Source organism: Aureobasidium melanogenum (assembly GCF_000721775.1).
Source record: "Aureobasidium melanogenum CBS 110374 unplaced genomic scaffold scaffold_2, whole genome shotgun sequence".
Classification (NCBI taxonomy): Eukaryota; Fungi; Ascomycota; class Dothideomycetes; order Dothideales; family Saccotheciaceae; genus Aureobasidium; species Aureobasidium melanogenum.
Genome location: NW_024470054.1, coordinates 303,593 through 315,557, shown reverse-complemented (window position 1 = coordinate 315,557; position 11,965 = coordinate 303,593). Strand labels below are relative to the sequence as shown.

The 11,965-nt window shown below is 49.0% G+C and overlaps 7 protein-coding genes across 7 annotated transcripts; 4 read left to right on the top strand and 3 right to left on the bottom strand.

Moving 5' to 3' along the window:
* Positions 1–8: 8 nt before the first annotated feature.
* On the bottom strand, positions 9–1,589 carry M437DRAFT_38716 (uncharacterized protein; the record flags this gene model as incomplete). The annotated part of the gene is made up of 2 exons (XM_041019889.1): positions 9–1,168; positions 1,217–1,589. 2 exons carry the CDS (start codon positions 1,587–1,589, stop codon positions 9–11), a joined length of 1,533 nt encoding a protein of 510 aa, XP_040883315.1.
* A 238-nt stretch (positions 1,590–1,827) lies between these two features.
* M437DRAFT_40063 (putative amino acid permease) lies at positions 1,828–3,672 on the bottom strand (the record flags this gene model as incomplete). The annotated part of the gene is made up of 6 exons (XM_041020122.1): positions 1,828–3,041; positions 3,092–3,174; positions 3,225–3,303; positions 3,347–3,384; positions 3,439–3,509; positions 3,562–3,672. 6 exons carry the CDS (start codon positions 3,670–3,672, stop codon positions 1,828–1,830), a joined length of 1,596 nt encoding a protein of 531 aa, XP_040883314.1.
* Positions 3,673–4,664: 992 nt separating this feature from the next.
* Positions 4,665–6,271, top strand: M437DRAFT_62508 (uncharacterized protein; the record flags this gene model as incomplete). Its single annotated transcript, XM_041024098.1, has 6 exons — positions 4,665–4,692; positions 5,030–5,157; positions 5,209–5,313; positions 5,364–5,606; positions 5,659–5,801; positions 5,851–6,271. 6 exons carry the CDS (start codon positions 4,665–4,667, stop codon positions 6,269–6,271), a joined length of 1,068 nt encoding a protein of 355 aa, XP_040883313.1.
* A 699-nt stretch (positions 6,272–6,970) lies between these two features.
* M437DRAFT_38760 (ThiJ/PfpI family protein) lies at positions 6,971–7,729 on the top strand (the record flags this gene model as incomplete). The annotated part of the gene is made up of 1 exon (XM_041019895.1): positions 6,971–7,729. The coding sequence occupies one exon, from the start codon at positions 6,971–6,973 to the stop codon at positions 7,727–7,729; it is 759 nt and encodes a 252-aa protein (XP_040883312.1).
* A 93-nt stretch (positions 7,730–7,822) lies between these two features.
* M437DRAFT_39655 (concanavalin A-like lectin/glucanase) lies at positions 7,823–8,693 on the bottom strand (the record flags this gene model as incomplete). The annotated part of the gene is made up of 3 exons (XM_041020050.1): positions 7,823–7,965; positions 8,033–8,389; positions 8,447–8,693. 3 exons carry the CDS (start codon positions 8,691–8,693, stop codon positions 7,823–7,825), a joined length of 747 nt encoding a protein of 248 aa, XP_040883311.1.
* Positions 8,694–9,925: 1,232 nt separating this feature from the next.
* On the top strand, positions 9,926–10,819 carry M437DRAFT_62506 (RTA1-domain-containing protein; the record flags this gene model as incomplete). Its single annotated transcript, XM_041024097.1, has 1 exon — positions 9,926–10,819. The coding sequence occupies one exon, from the start codon at positions 9,926–9,928 to the stop codon at positions 10,817–10,819; it is 894 nt and encodes a 297-aa protein (XP_040883310.1).
* A 222-nt stretch (positions 10,820–11,041) lies between these two features.
* Positions 11,042–11,368, top strand: M437DRAFT_62505 (uncharacterized protein; the record flags this gene model as incomplete). Its single annotated transcript, XM_041024096.1, has 1 exon — positions 11,042–11,368. The coding sequence occupies one exon, from the start codon at positions 11,042–11,044 to the stop codon at positions 11,366–11,368; it is 327 nt and encodes a 108-aa protein (XP_040883309.1).
* Positions 11,369–11,965: the final 597 nt, after the last annotated feature.

Below are 11,965 nucleotides of genomic sequence, written 5' to 3'. Positions count from 1 at the left end.
CGCGAGTTTCAAGACAAAGCAAGCTTCCAGCCAAACGTCGTAATAAGAGTCTGCCAGTCGTGTCTTCGGCTGTTGTCAACTCCATTCAAGTCTCGACTCTGCCAGATTTGTGTCGTAACATTCCGGACATATGAGATGTTGCTTATAGGCCATTTTCTCTCGAGAGTGCGAAACATATCTAGGACATTCTTTCGATGCACATCCTCGAAGGATGCGCAACCAGCGATGAACAACGGCCACATAGGAAAAGCACGGCGTTGCTGATCCTCGTTGATGACCAAGCGCAACGCCTGCAGCAGATCAATCTGCATATCAGTCAAAGCCAACTGGGTGAGATTGGCATCGAGGCAGATCAGGCGAAGATATACTCTCCCAGCAAGTTTGAAGCATTGACTGCTGTGCTCGAGATAGTGATCTCGGGTCTTGGTAACAAATACCATATCACTCAGAGCATCATCAAAAGCCAATGCTGTGATAGAGTATAGGTCGGATGTCTCTTCTGCAACAGTTTTGTCTGCCTGGCAATGATACTTGAGAGCTGATAATGTCGATATCCTGTTGACAAGTTGCAGATACTCTAAAGAACAACCGAGCTTGTTGTCAATGTTCTGCATCGCAACGGTAGGTACTGTGTCGATAGTCTGTTGTAACATTGTGCTCAAGTTCTGTAAGAGTCGGGCAGTCATAGAGGTCTCGCTTGTCACTTCTTCTAATGGATAAGTTCCTGGAGGCATAGTAGTCTCCAACAATATCCATCTGAAGCCAAAGTATTGGTAAGCAAAGAGGGCGCATTCTCGACTGATGAACGGTGCAAAATGGTTGTGTATGGCCACAGCGCCATTGAGATGCTGCAGCCAGGCTGGATGTTGTCCGTTGGAGATTTCGAAAGAGGACAGGAGTACACAGGTCAGGATGTTCTCTTCAGCATCATTCGAGTTGGCTAGTGAGAGCTGTAATTGTTTGACCGCACTGTCATAGTATGTTGAAGCTTTGGCCATGAGCCCATCGGAATAGCTATTTCCTGAACTAGCCATCTCAGCTGCGCTCAAGGCAAGAATTGTGTAAAGTAAAGGGCCACGGCGGGTATGTACGATTGGCATAGTCAATGAACAGAACGGGTTCTCGTCTCCAGTAACATATACTCTGCTCACGCTGATCACTTCGGAGTCTGTAAAGAGAGTTAGCCCATACTACGGTCGATTCCGGTTGGCCTTACAGTATTGAAGTAGCTGTCTCTCAGACACGTCTACAAGGGCGTTGGCCGCGGACAATGCCCTCGGTATCTCTTGGCTGGTCAGAATTTCAACCCTCGAAATGCCATCGGCTGATGAGCCATAAGCCAGACACAGACGAGCAATGTCTCTTGGGCCAAGATTGACAAAGTGTCGCTCAGAAGGACTGGTCGGTAACATGTAATGCTCCAGGGCTGACGAGATAAGGTATCGTTCGCTGAAAGCTCCATCGGCATTAGGAAAAACACAAGACGCGCCAGATATCTGACAGCGTCGGCAAACTGGCTTTGTTTCATCACATCGCTTCTTTCGACGTCGACATGCCATACAGCCTGTGCGGCTGCGTGTTCCTGACATGCCTGCAAGTCATGGTGTATGGTATGTGTGAGAAGGTCCATGCTGCGAGGATGGCTTCCTTGTTCGGAAAAGGCACGGTGGGGCAACTGCGGCTCGGAAAACAGTTCCCCGAAAGTGTCGGATTTCGCGTCGCGTCTTCAACCTTCTTGCAAACACAAACGCTCTCGGAGACTGTATCGTTGATATGGATGAGCTCGTTCGTGAGATTACTGCGGTATATGACATGCTCTATCCTCCATCACTGCTTCCCTCGGACTGCGATGTCCTCCATAGCAAACATGCTGTCATCCTCAGCTTTCTTCATCCTGACTGCCGGCCCTTCGAAAGTGCTTGACGCGCGGATGAAGTAATAAACTGTCGCAACCACCACGACTGCCACGGTAACTACTACACTCCAATTCATCGACTCTGCAGAAGGACCTGGTGCAGTTGGGAAGTATGCAAAGATGAATGCAATCGTGACGAAACACAAGGCTAGTACATTGACAAAGTAGCCAAAAGCCTGTGGATACCTCCAACGAGCTGCAGGCAATGGTACACCACTCCATCGTCGGTAGATCATGGTTGCAATCGTCGTTCCATAAGAAAGCAAGAGCCCGACAATCGTGATTGAGGTTATGTTCTGGAAGGCGATGCTCGACCCGCAGATGATCCAGGACAATACGAAGGTAACTCCGAATGTTGCGAGGAGCGCATTGATTGGCAATCCAGTCCTCGTGTCAACCTTCGCCAGAATACTCGAGAACGGCAGGCCACCGTCACGAGCAAAAGCAAACAGTTGACGTGAGGAAGTCGTGACTGTGTTGATGGCTGTACAGAAGAACAACACCAAGACGAGGACGGTAAGAATGGTCGTTGCAGTCTTGGATCCTGTGGCAGCATAAATCACTGCCACATAGCTTTCGCCGGTCGCGTCGGCAATCGTCTGATCGAAGTTCGAGGAAACGTACATGACAGTGATAGTCATGATAAAGCCGACAGCGTAGTTCATCAGGGAGGTGAACACCATCGATAGGGGCAAGGTCCGCGAAGCATCTCTGATTTCTTCACCTAGATGCACGGTCGAGTCACCGCCAATTAGGGTCATAATTGGACCTAGAAGGCCTACCAGGCAAGCTGTGCCAAGGTTTCCCCATCCAGCATTGTCTTCGAAAATGAAGAAGACATCGTGTGTACTACTCCGCTCGCCCATCAGCCACAATGGAATGAGGACCGCAAAGAATCCTACAACATGGAGCGCCAGCATGATTGCTTCCAGAGACGACAAAAAGCGGATGCCATAGATGTTGACGGAAGTTGCGAGAGCTGCGCATGCAATCATGAGAAGGCTCGTCATCCAGCCTTTGACCTCGAATGTGGGGTTGTTCAAGGCGACGAGGGCTTCGACATGCTGTGCAAGAACAAGAGGATTACTGGCAGCAGCACCTTGCCATCCTATGGCGGCGAACCATCCTACAACGCATGAGCATATCCCTTTTGTATGCGGGTTCGCACTGACTCACCGACAAAATAGCTCAGCAGACGCTGCGCTCCTGGAGGACCAAGTTCAGACACCCACATGTATTGTCCAGCAGCGCTTGGTGCTCTGTAATTCATCAGCTTTCTCTCAGGGAGGGAATATGAATCACCACGTACATCGATGCCATCTCAGCCATGGAAAGTACGACTGTGAACATCCCGATCATCACGGCTAGGAAGATCCAGATTACACCTGCTTCAATTAGTCTCGGATGCTCCTGAAAAGGGCGATGACCAACCTCCTGAGCCACCATTGGTGAGGCCACCCTGGCTGGACCTATGCAACAAATCAGCATGGGTGTTATTGTTCGAATGACAATGAACAACTCACACAAGTGCCCATTCCCAGGTTGCTCCGGAAATGCACGCGAAGCCGATCACAGAGGCAAGCTTGAAACGACGCTGTTCTTTCTTCAGCCACTTTGAACTTATTGAGCACCTTTTGAATGCTCACGCGAAGCTCTGCAGGAAGCGCCATCCGCTGCATATCTCTGTCGTCGATAGACGATTCATGATGCGTTGATGGGCCATCCTCCTGAAAACCATGACGCTTGATGACTACCATCCTGATTGACTGTAGCCTCACGAATACGCTGGTTGTAAAGGTCTAAGAAAACACTTTGATCGAATGGGCACTGACAGTTTTATATACATGGCCTACAACTCACTCAGCCCGTGTCGCATTCTTCAATGCCGTGTCAATCCTGAGGCATGACTAAAGAAGTGGACACGCCATTCGTTCAACAACCAAAAAAGAAGAAGAGAATGTAGAGATGATCTCAAGGACCAGGTCTCGCTTAATATGCAGAGTGCTCGAGCAGAATGCACTTGACAAGGTTTATGAGTGTGATTGACACGGCTCTGTGTTCGTGCCACATGGTCCGCGATGTTAGTCGAACATTCTTCTGGGTCATACATCAAATGCCAAAGCCTATTGGAAAGAAGCCAATTTGATTTATATTGCAGACTGTCATCATGCAAGTCTCGGCCAGGACCCTATAGGCTCTGCGGCGCCGCGTATGAAGCGGCTAACAACCACAGTCGGTGTCGACAGATTGTATCTAATGCTGGTCCCTCTGAAAAGTCTCAGCAATAATGAAGCTGGAATTGAGGTGTTGCGAGGAGGTGCGACGAGAATATCGTGGGGACGGACATGGTCCAGCTCAGCTTCAATATCCTTTGATCATCAATCCGCTATTTCCAAAGGTGGCCCTTAAAACTTGAATGGTCATGACTCAAGAGCGATCTTCTTGGAACCATCAGGGTCGTGCAGGAGCTCGGATGGGGCGCGGTAGATGGCGAACAAGTCCCGAAGCAATGGTTCACCCCGCCCTCTAAAACAGCAGCGGCTCAACACAATCAACATCACGCGACTGCCATAACATCCGACAATGATGAACTTATACATATTCGACACAGTTTCATGACGAATTCGATTGGATGTTGAATCCGTAGATCAAATTCTCGACGTCGCTCGCTGCCAACCATCCCGCGTTGGAACTTGGCTGAGTACAAGTTCAGAATCCCGACAAAGCAATGCCTAAACAACTTTCCGACATGCCCCTGCTCAAGCTCACCACAAAAGGTGCGTTCGCGTCCATCAACTAGTGTGTGGCTTGCAGACTGCCTGTTTCGAGCTCGACATCACTGCGACTCACAATCCTTGTATCGCAGATGCACGGATATGCGCTATCCAACGTCTGTGAAAATACCCTGACAGAAATGCTATGACCTGGAGTCGAACGATCAAGGCATGGTGGTAAGCAGCAGGGAGCGCTTCTGCAATTGTGTCGATGCCGTGGACCACTTTCCTGGGCAGAGTCGAAAGATATAGCATCCAACGTGATTCACCAACCTCGCGGTGTTGGTTCATCTCCGACCTCATCCTTCTCTTATCATGACTGGACGCTTGATCGATCTAGATGCGTCGCCTTGGCTCTGGGTGGAAAACACATGGGCAGTCATCCTGTGTGCTTTGGCTCTTGTCTTGCACCTCATTGTACGAGGTCATGAGTATGGACTGGAGGACTTGCTTCTCATTCTGGCGTTCGTGAGTGAGAAGTCACTGGATTGGTATTTTCGCAATTGACATTCGTCCCAGATCCTCGCCATGGCGTCGCTTGGATGTATCTATCAAGCGCTCCATGATGGACTGGGTATCTCTCATCGCAGCTTACCAGAAGAGCAAACCCTTCGGATTGCCTCAGTAAGGAGATGCCAGTCCATGGGGAGCGTAGCAGCTGACATAAGCCATAGTTAGTCATGAAGAGCTCGTGTTTGTGTTTCGTTGCAGACGGCTTCTCGAAACTTTCGACAGTGGCAATGCTGTACAAGATCATCTGCAGAGGCACCATGAGAGACAAGAAGTACATTGCAGTGTTTGCTAGTGTTTCAGGGCTCACCGCTATCTGGGCGATTTCCGCTGCTGCTACTTGGGCTTCTCGTTGTTCGCAACTACATCTATCACCTGCGCCTCAGCCAGTGGTCTGCAGTCGTAATGTCAGCAAGAGAGCGCATGACAGATTCGGGACGATTGCTCACATAACTGTAGGCAAAGAGCCTTGAGGCGATTCTAATTCTCAGCATCATCATCGAGCTGTTCATCTTTCTGTCGTCATCATATTTGTTCTGTGGACTCAACATGAAGATGCAATACAAAGTCACCGTCATAAGTATATTTGGCATGAGACTGCCGTCAGTAAGCTCTCCGGCTGTCCAGGATTGTAGTAACTGATATTCCCAGTCTTATACCAATCTCAATTGCTTTCGTCGTTGCCTTCAATCATTACATCGACTCAGAGAACAGCTCCACGATCGTGTATGGATCCGCGCTTCACTGGCAAATCGCTCTGGTTGGTTACAGCTTTCTCGCGACAGCGATTCAACCCTTGAAGCGTGCTGCGACTAGCCTCAGTACTCACACGAAAGTACCTGTGAGCAACGCTAGCCGAGGTTCCAAGTCCGGACAGTCTTCGAAGTTACGCTCAGTGAGCAAGACCCGACAGTCGCGCTTTTTGACTCCGCCGCCACTGCCTTCAACTCGTTCAAGTTCGCGAGTAGAAGGCCAATTAGACTCTGACTCGATCGAGAGTCATGGATCTCAGGATCGCATTGTGAAGAAGACGGATGTTCAAATCACCTACAGCGACGACGGAAGGGCCTGATTTCGAAGCAAGAGAAGGAGATCTGTACCGAATCAAGACATTCACTTGCTGATATTCTGCTTTGTCTAGATGGGGTTGATGTGAATAGATATGGAAAGAAAGGATTGAACGTCATCAGACGCGATCAAGACGCGTCTGATGGCAGAACTTCGGCAGAACCAGATTGTTGTTGTCAGTGCAACCCTGCTCTATTTTCTCTGCGACGATATATCGTCGGTATATCGCTCTCTGGAGAATTCCAAACATCAGAGTAGCACTTGAAGACTCAAATATTTAGTGATAAAGTTTTTGAGCTGATATAATGAGAAGAAGGGGTTGTTGCTGTTGATTTTGTCGATGTAATGAATTTGGGTCTCAGTCAAACACCTTTTTGTCCAAGTTCCCGGACACATTCACCACAGATCACTGGGAACATAACGAATTGGAAACAATCCGCTTATTTGTCACGTAGACCTTGCTTCAGAGCTCAACTCTCCAAACATTCAACACCATGACTCGAATACGAGCATAGCACATGAAAAATGGATATCTTTGTTGATGGTCAGCCCGACGTCATAGTGACTTTTGTGGATATCGGCGGAACATCATGGTACAAAACACCATCTCTTCGATTATTTTCTCTGCTCTTATTGTTATCTCACTTCTAAAACTATTCATATCTGCTATTATCAACAACACAAAAATCCCAAATCAACAATCATGGCATCTTCGCAAAAAGTTCTCATCATCCTCTCCGATGCCGACCACTTCGATATGAAGAAGACTTCTGGTCCTGATGCAGGCAAGGTCGTTTCACAACCTTCTGGTTTCTTCCTCATGGAACTCGCAAAGCCACTTTCCAAGATTCTGGATGCAGGCTATGAAGTCACCTTCGCTACACCTGAAGGCAAGGAGCCTGTTCCCGACCCCAACAGTGAATCTCTCCTCGCCTTTGCCGGAAACTTCTACGAGCGCCGCCGTGAGAACGAACTGCTCGAGCGCATGAAGAAAGAAAATGGCTTCTCCTCGCCCAGAAAATTCAGAGACATCAGCAACGACGAACTTGAATCTTTCCGTGGTGTTCTTATCCCTGGCGGCCATGCACCTCTGACAGACCTCGGCGACAACAAGGACTTGGGTCGCATTCTTGAGCACTTCCACGGCAAGCAGAAGCCTACTGCCACTATCTGCCACGGACCTTACGCTTTCTTATCCACCAAGGCATCAAGCGGCAAGTTCTTGTATGCTGGCTACAAGCTCACCAGCTGGTCTGACATGGAGGAGTCCATGATGGAGACGATGCTGGGTGCTGAGATCCCAAAGGTCGAGAGTGCGCTACGTGCAGAGGGTGCTGATATGGTTGAGGGTCTTGCCCAGAAGGTCGGATACATCACTGTTGACCGTGAAGTTGTCAGTGGTGCAAACCCCATGGCTGCTGATGCCTTGGGAGACAAGTTCATCCAGATGATGAAGGCTTAAGTGCAGCATATCTTTATGATTGTATGACCTCAATAGATTATGACAACCTATACTTTTCCTACATCGTTTCCACATTCTCAGCCAGATTCTTCATCACTCATCAGCAAGGAAGTCTGCTGGCGTGACATTCACGACCTCAAAGAATCCATCTCTCTTGTAGACTCCCTCTGCAACTTCGGTACCATTTTGGACCATGTTGAACATATCTTCTTGTTTGGAGAGATGCTTCTTGCCGTCTTGAGAAAAAGTCAGTGAAGTTCTTGTACCTCTGGATATCTTGGACTGGACTTCTATCGGACATACCCTTGGTAGTATACGAGGCGTGCTCAAATTTGAATGGAGTATATCCAGCGGTACGTTCTCCATCGGGTCCGAAAGGACCAAAGCCCAATTCAGACTCAATCACCCACTCGGCAGAGTCCAGACATAGGGGAGTTGTCTGGTTTGCATAAGAAGTGTGTACACTCTTCCCCGTGCGATGGTTGTGCATAAAAGTAGATCCAGATGTCGTCGAGTCGGCTTTGATGCGGATCGAGACAACGTCACCAGTCTGTACCTCGAAATCAGAGTACGGTTGTTGCTGTGCAGGGAACCATTCTGTCCAAGTTTCCCATTGTGTTGTTGTGACATTGTTGACCTCAGTCACAGTGCAATCGAAGCCTGATCTTATGTGAGCGACTAAGACGACCTTGGTGCTTTTTACGAAGCAAGACCTACCAGCTTGAAGGAGAGCATGTGGGCAAGCCGCAGTCCCATCGATGCCGGCCCAACCAGTAACGAAATAAGGCACTGTTTGATAGGCTGGTGTGCCAAGAGTACACTCTGGTACAACAATGTCGACACTGGCTTGAACGACTCTACCCTTATCTGTATGTTGACCTCCGGCCCAATTGTTGGATGATGCAGCAGCACTAGCGACCGAGGCCGCGAAAAGAGAGCTATAGACGATGCGCGAGAAAACCATTCTGCTCAGCTTGGTGTGACTGCCGACTTCTCCAGAATCAAATGAGGATATGAAGAGAGAAAGAGAGATGAGGTTGATGTTGCTCTTCAGTGGTCCATGAGAACCTTTATATCGAACAACAAGCGGATGTGTCCGCTAAATTTAGAACAGTTTTTGCTGTCGCTTTACTCGGATGGGCATTTCGTCGTATATAATTACCATCTTGCCGCCGTCGACGTCAAATTGAGTACTGCAAAGTTCTGGGTATAACTTAAATCACGAGCTTCTAATCCCGTCGTATTCTCTTATCTGATCTCCGCGAAATTAGTCCAAAGCTCGTTGGTGACGTAGTGGTCTTTTTCTACCAGTAGACATGCTATGCTTTGAACAGAGATGTATGCCAGAGTCGTTTTCAGAATACTGGTGATCAGTCAGCATTCTACAGACCGAGACGCGACAATCTTCAGGAGAAGTAAGCAAAACACCTGACATGGAGCTATCATTCGAAAGACATGTCTACTGCAGCACTACACAACATAACATGCGAGACTGGAAATACCGATACTGACAGACAGTTGCTACGAGAGAACTTAAGAAGATCCAAGTGAGATTCTCCCACGTGTTTTCGGAGGAACTTCTCGAGCTCGCAAAGTTGTGCCAAAAGCGGAAATGATCGACGGGTGACGGCATCTGCGAACTCTCGCATGCGAGCATCTCAAACACCAACCACCTCAACTCCCTCACCAATTATATTCCGTGCTTCGCGCGTTGGGCAACATGAATGCTCCAAGTAGAATATTCGGATAAGTTCTGTTCAGGACGTTTCGATAAAACATCAAGGTGGTCGTTTAGTATCTTGAGGAATAATGACGACCTTCGCGACGTTTGTACACGCGATCCTTTAGGTGAAATGTAGGAGTAGGCGATCGGGATTTAGCTATCGCATCTTATACACGATTTCTACTTGTTCAGGAGACCCTGGAACCTTGCTATATACTGGAGTAGGCAAATAGGTGAGTTGAGTTTCGTACGCTATACCTCTTTCGGCCCCGACTGCGACGGCATCCTTCTCGCACTGCGAGGTCGAAAAGGGATGTATACAAAAGACATGGTGACGCAGAGTACAAGAAGTTACAACTTGCTCGAAGGCACACGAGGGTCCATATAAAGATGCTGTAGACACTGGCTATTCTGTTTGCTAAACCATCTTCCATCGTATCTACCAAACCATTATTTTCGCAATACTAGTCATAATGGCTCCCCCACCATACATCCCACCTTGTGCCCCTTACGGCGCATATCCATCAAGCTATGGCTACCAACCATCTCTCGCCGCAGGAATATTCTTCAGTATTTCCTTTGGCCTCTACACATGCGCAAACGTCATCAACACCTTCCGCACCCGCTGCTGGTGGATGGGTATTTTCTTCAGCTGCGGTACCATCCTCGAAGTCATCGGTTGGATTGGTCGGACTGTCGCCCACTCCTGTACTTACTCGGGCGAGATCAACACCATGCAAATCGCAACGCTTATAATGGGACCTGCATACACTCAAAGTGGTGTCTACATTGCGCTGTGGATGATCATAACGATCCTAGACCGAAAAGTGTCGCCTGTACCGCCAAAGCTCTATTTGCTCGTCATATTCGGTGTGGACTGTGTATGTCTCAGTCTTCAAGCCATCGGCGGTGGCTTGGCTGGTGCTGCATTCGACCAAGGCACCAGTACATCCACCGGAACGACTATCATGGTTGTCGGAATTATCGCACAACTGGTCTCTGGCATGGTGTTCGCTGGATTCTTGTGCATCGTCTTCCCACGTGGAGCTTCGCAAATCAGAGCTAGCCGACCACTCTTATTGGCATGCACTGCCATTGTCATTAGCACCACCATGATGAACTTGCGAGGCTTTTATAGATCTGTCGAATTGTGCCAAGGCTGGACTGGCCCGCTCATCACACACCAAGGCTATGTCATTGGCTTGGATGCAGCGCCGATGCTTGTTGCTATGGGAGTCCTGGCTGTGTTGAATCCTAGTGTGCTCTTGCGCCGAGTTAAGACGAAACAAGTTGTAGAAGCGGACGTGAATCCGATCGACGTGGAGAAGGGAGTGCCAAAGAGACTGGACTCTGATGCTGAGACTTGAGACCGATAGAGTAATTTTGTGCGTTGCAGTCCTTGTTTAGTCATAATATAGATCTGTAATATTATGAGCAAGTTTAAGGCCAATGCAAGACTCACCGCAAAATCGTTCTTAAGCACAGATATGAATCTGTGAAGCCGATCGTAGACTCTGTGAGTAACTTTTTTCACGTTGGTCCAGTGTGTGAGAAGATATTGTAGCGACACACCAAAGAAAGGACCCAACATGACCATTCCCAGAAGATGGCAACCACATCCCGTGGATAAGAAGACAACTTTGTCGGATTGGTGGCTATTCAGACTCGCATCAACCAGTATCGCAAGCATATTCAACAACAAGGCGGTGAACGGCAAGGACACACCAGAATCCGGAGAGGACATCGAGATGCAAGAAGTCACTCTCGACTCCAACGATCACGACACGTGCGAAAGCGAATCGAGACCAAGAAGAAGCCAGCAGGGTACCGAGAGCAACTTTCAAGCAAGTACTGCCCCTTCGCGAGACGCAAACAGACAGTTTACTCACGGCCATTTCAGACTTTTGAGTATCTGAGTCTGAAGAGGACGATGGGGCTCAGGACACCGCGCTGAAAGGTCATCGAAGTCGCAGTACGACAGAACGCCGACCGAATGAAAGACCAACAAATCTTGGTGAGCGCGAAAGTCCGGCGCGCTGAGAAGCGTGCATCATCAGGATGCTGGTCCGGTACTTGACGATACTCTACCGGCGACACCCGGTCACAGCGAAGCTTCGCGCGGAGAAGTCTGGGAACCTGCTTTAAGAATTGAAAGCATTGCAGCCATGTCATAGTAAAAAGCCATCTCGAATGATAATTCCCGCGCCATCGGTAGCGCGAGTCATACTTACGTGGCCGTGTCTTTTGTCATGTAGTACGTTGAAAATCTGGAGTGCCGTCGTGCATGTTGTGTTGTATGCTGGGGCCGAGAGCGGAGGCGGACGCCGACAGCAAAAATCCTCGTAGATTCACCGCCCCAGCGAAGCGAGGGGCAAGGAACGATGCTGCGACAACGCAACAAGATAACCCGAACTTGGTAGCATGTGCGAGGGGCATCCGGGTGTTATGTTTGGCCTGGTTCTACCCTGCTCCGTCGTGGCGCCAAGGGCGTGCTTGCCTGCCGCGTCTTTTGG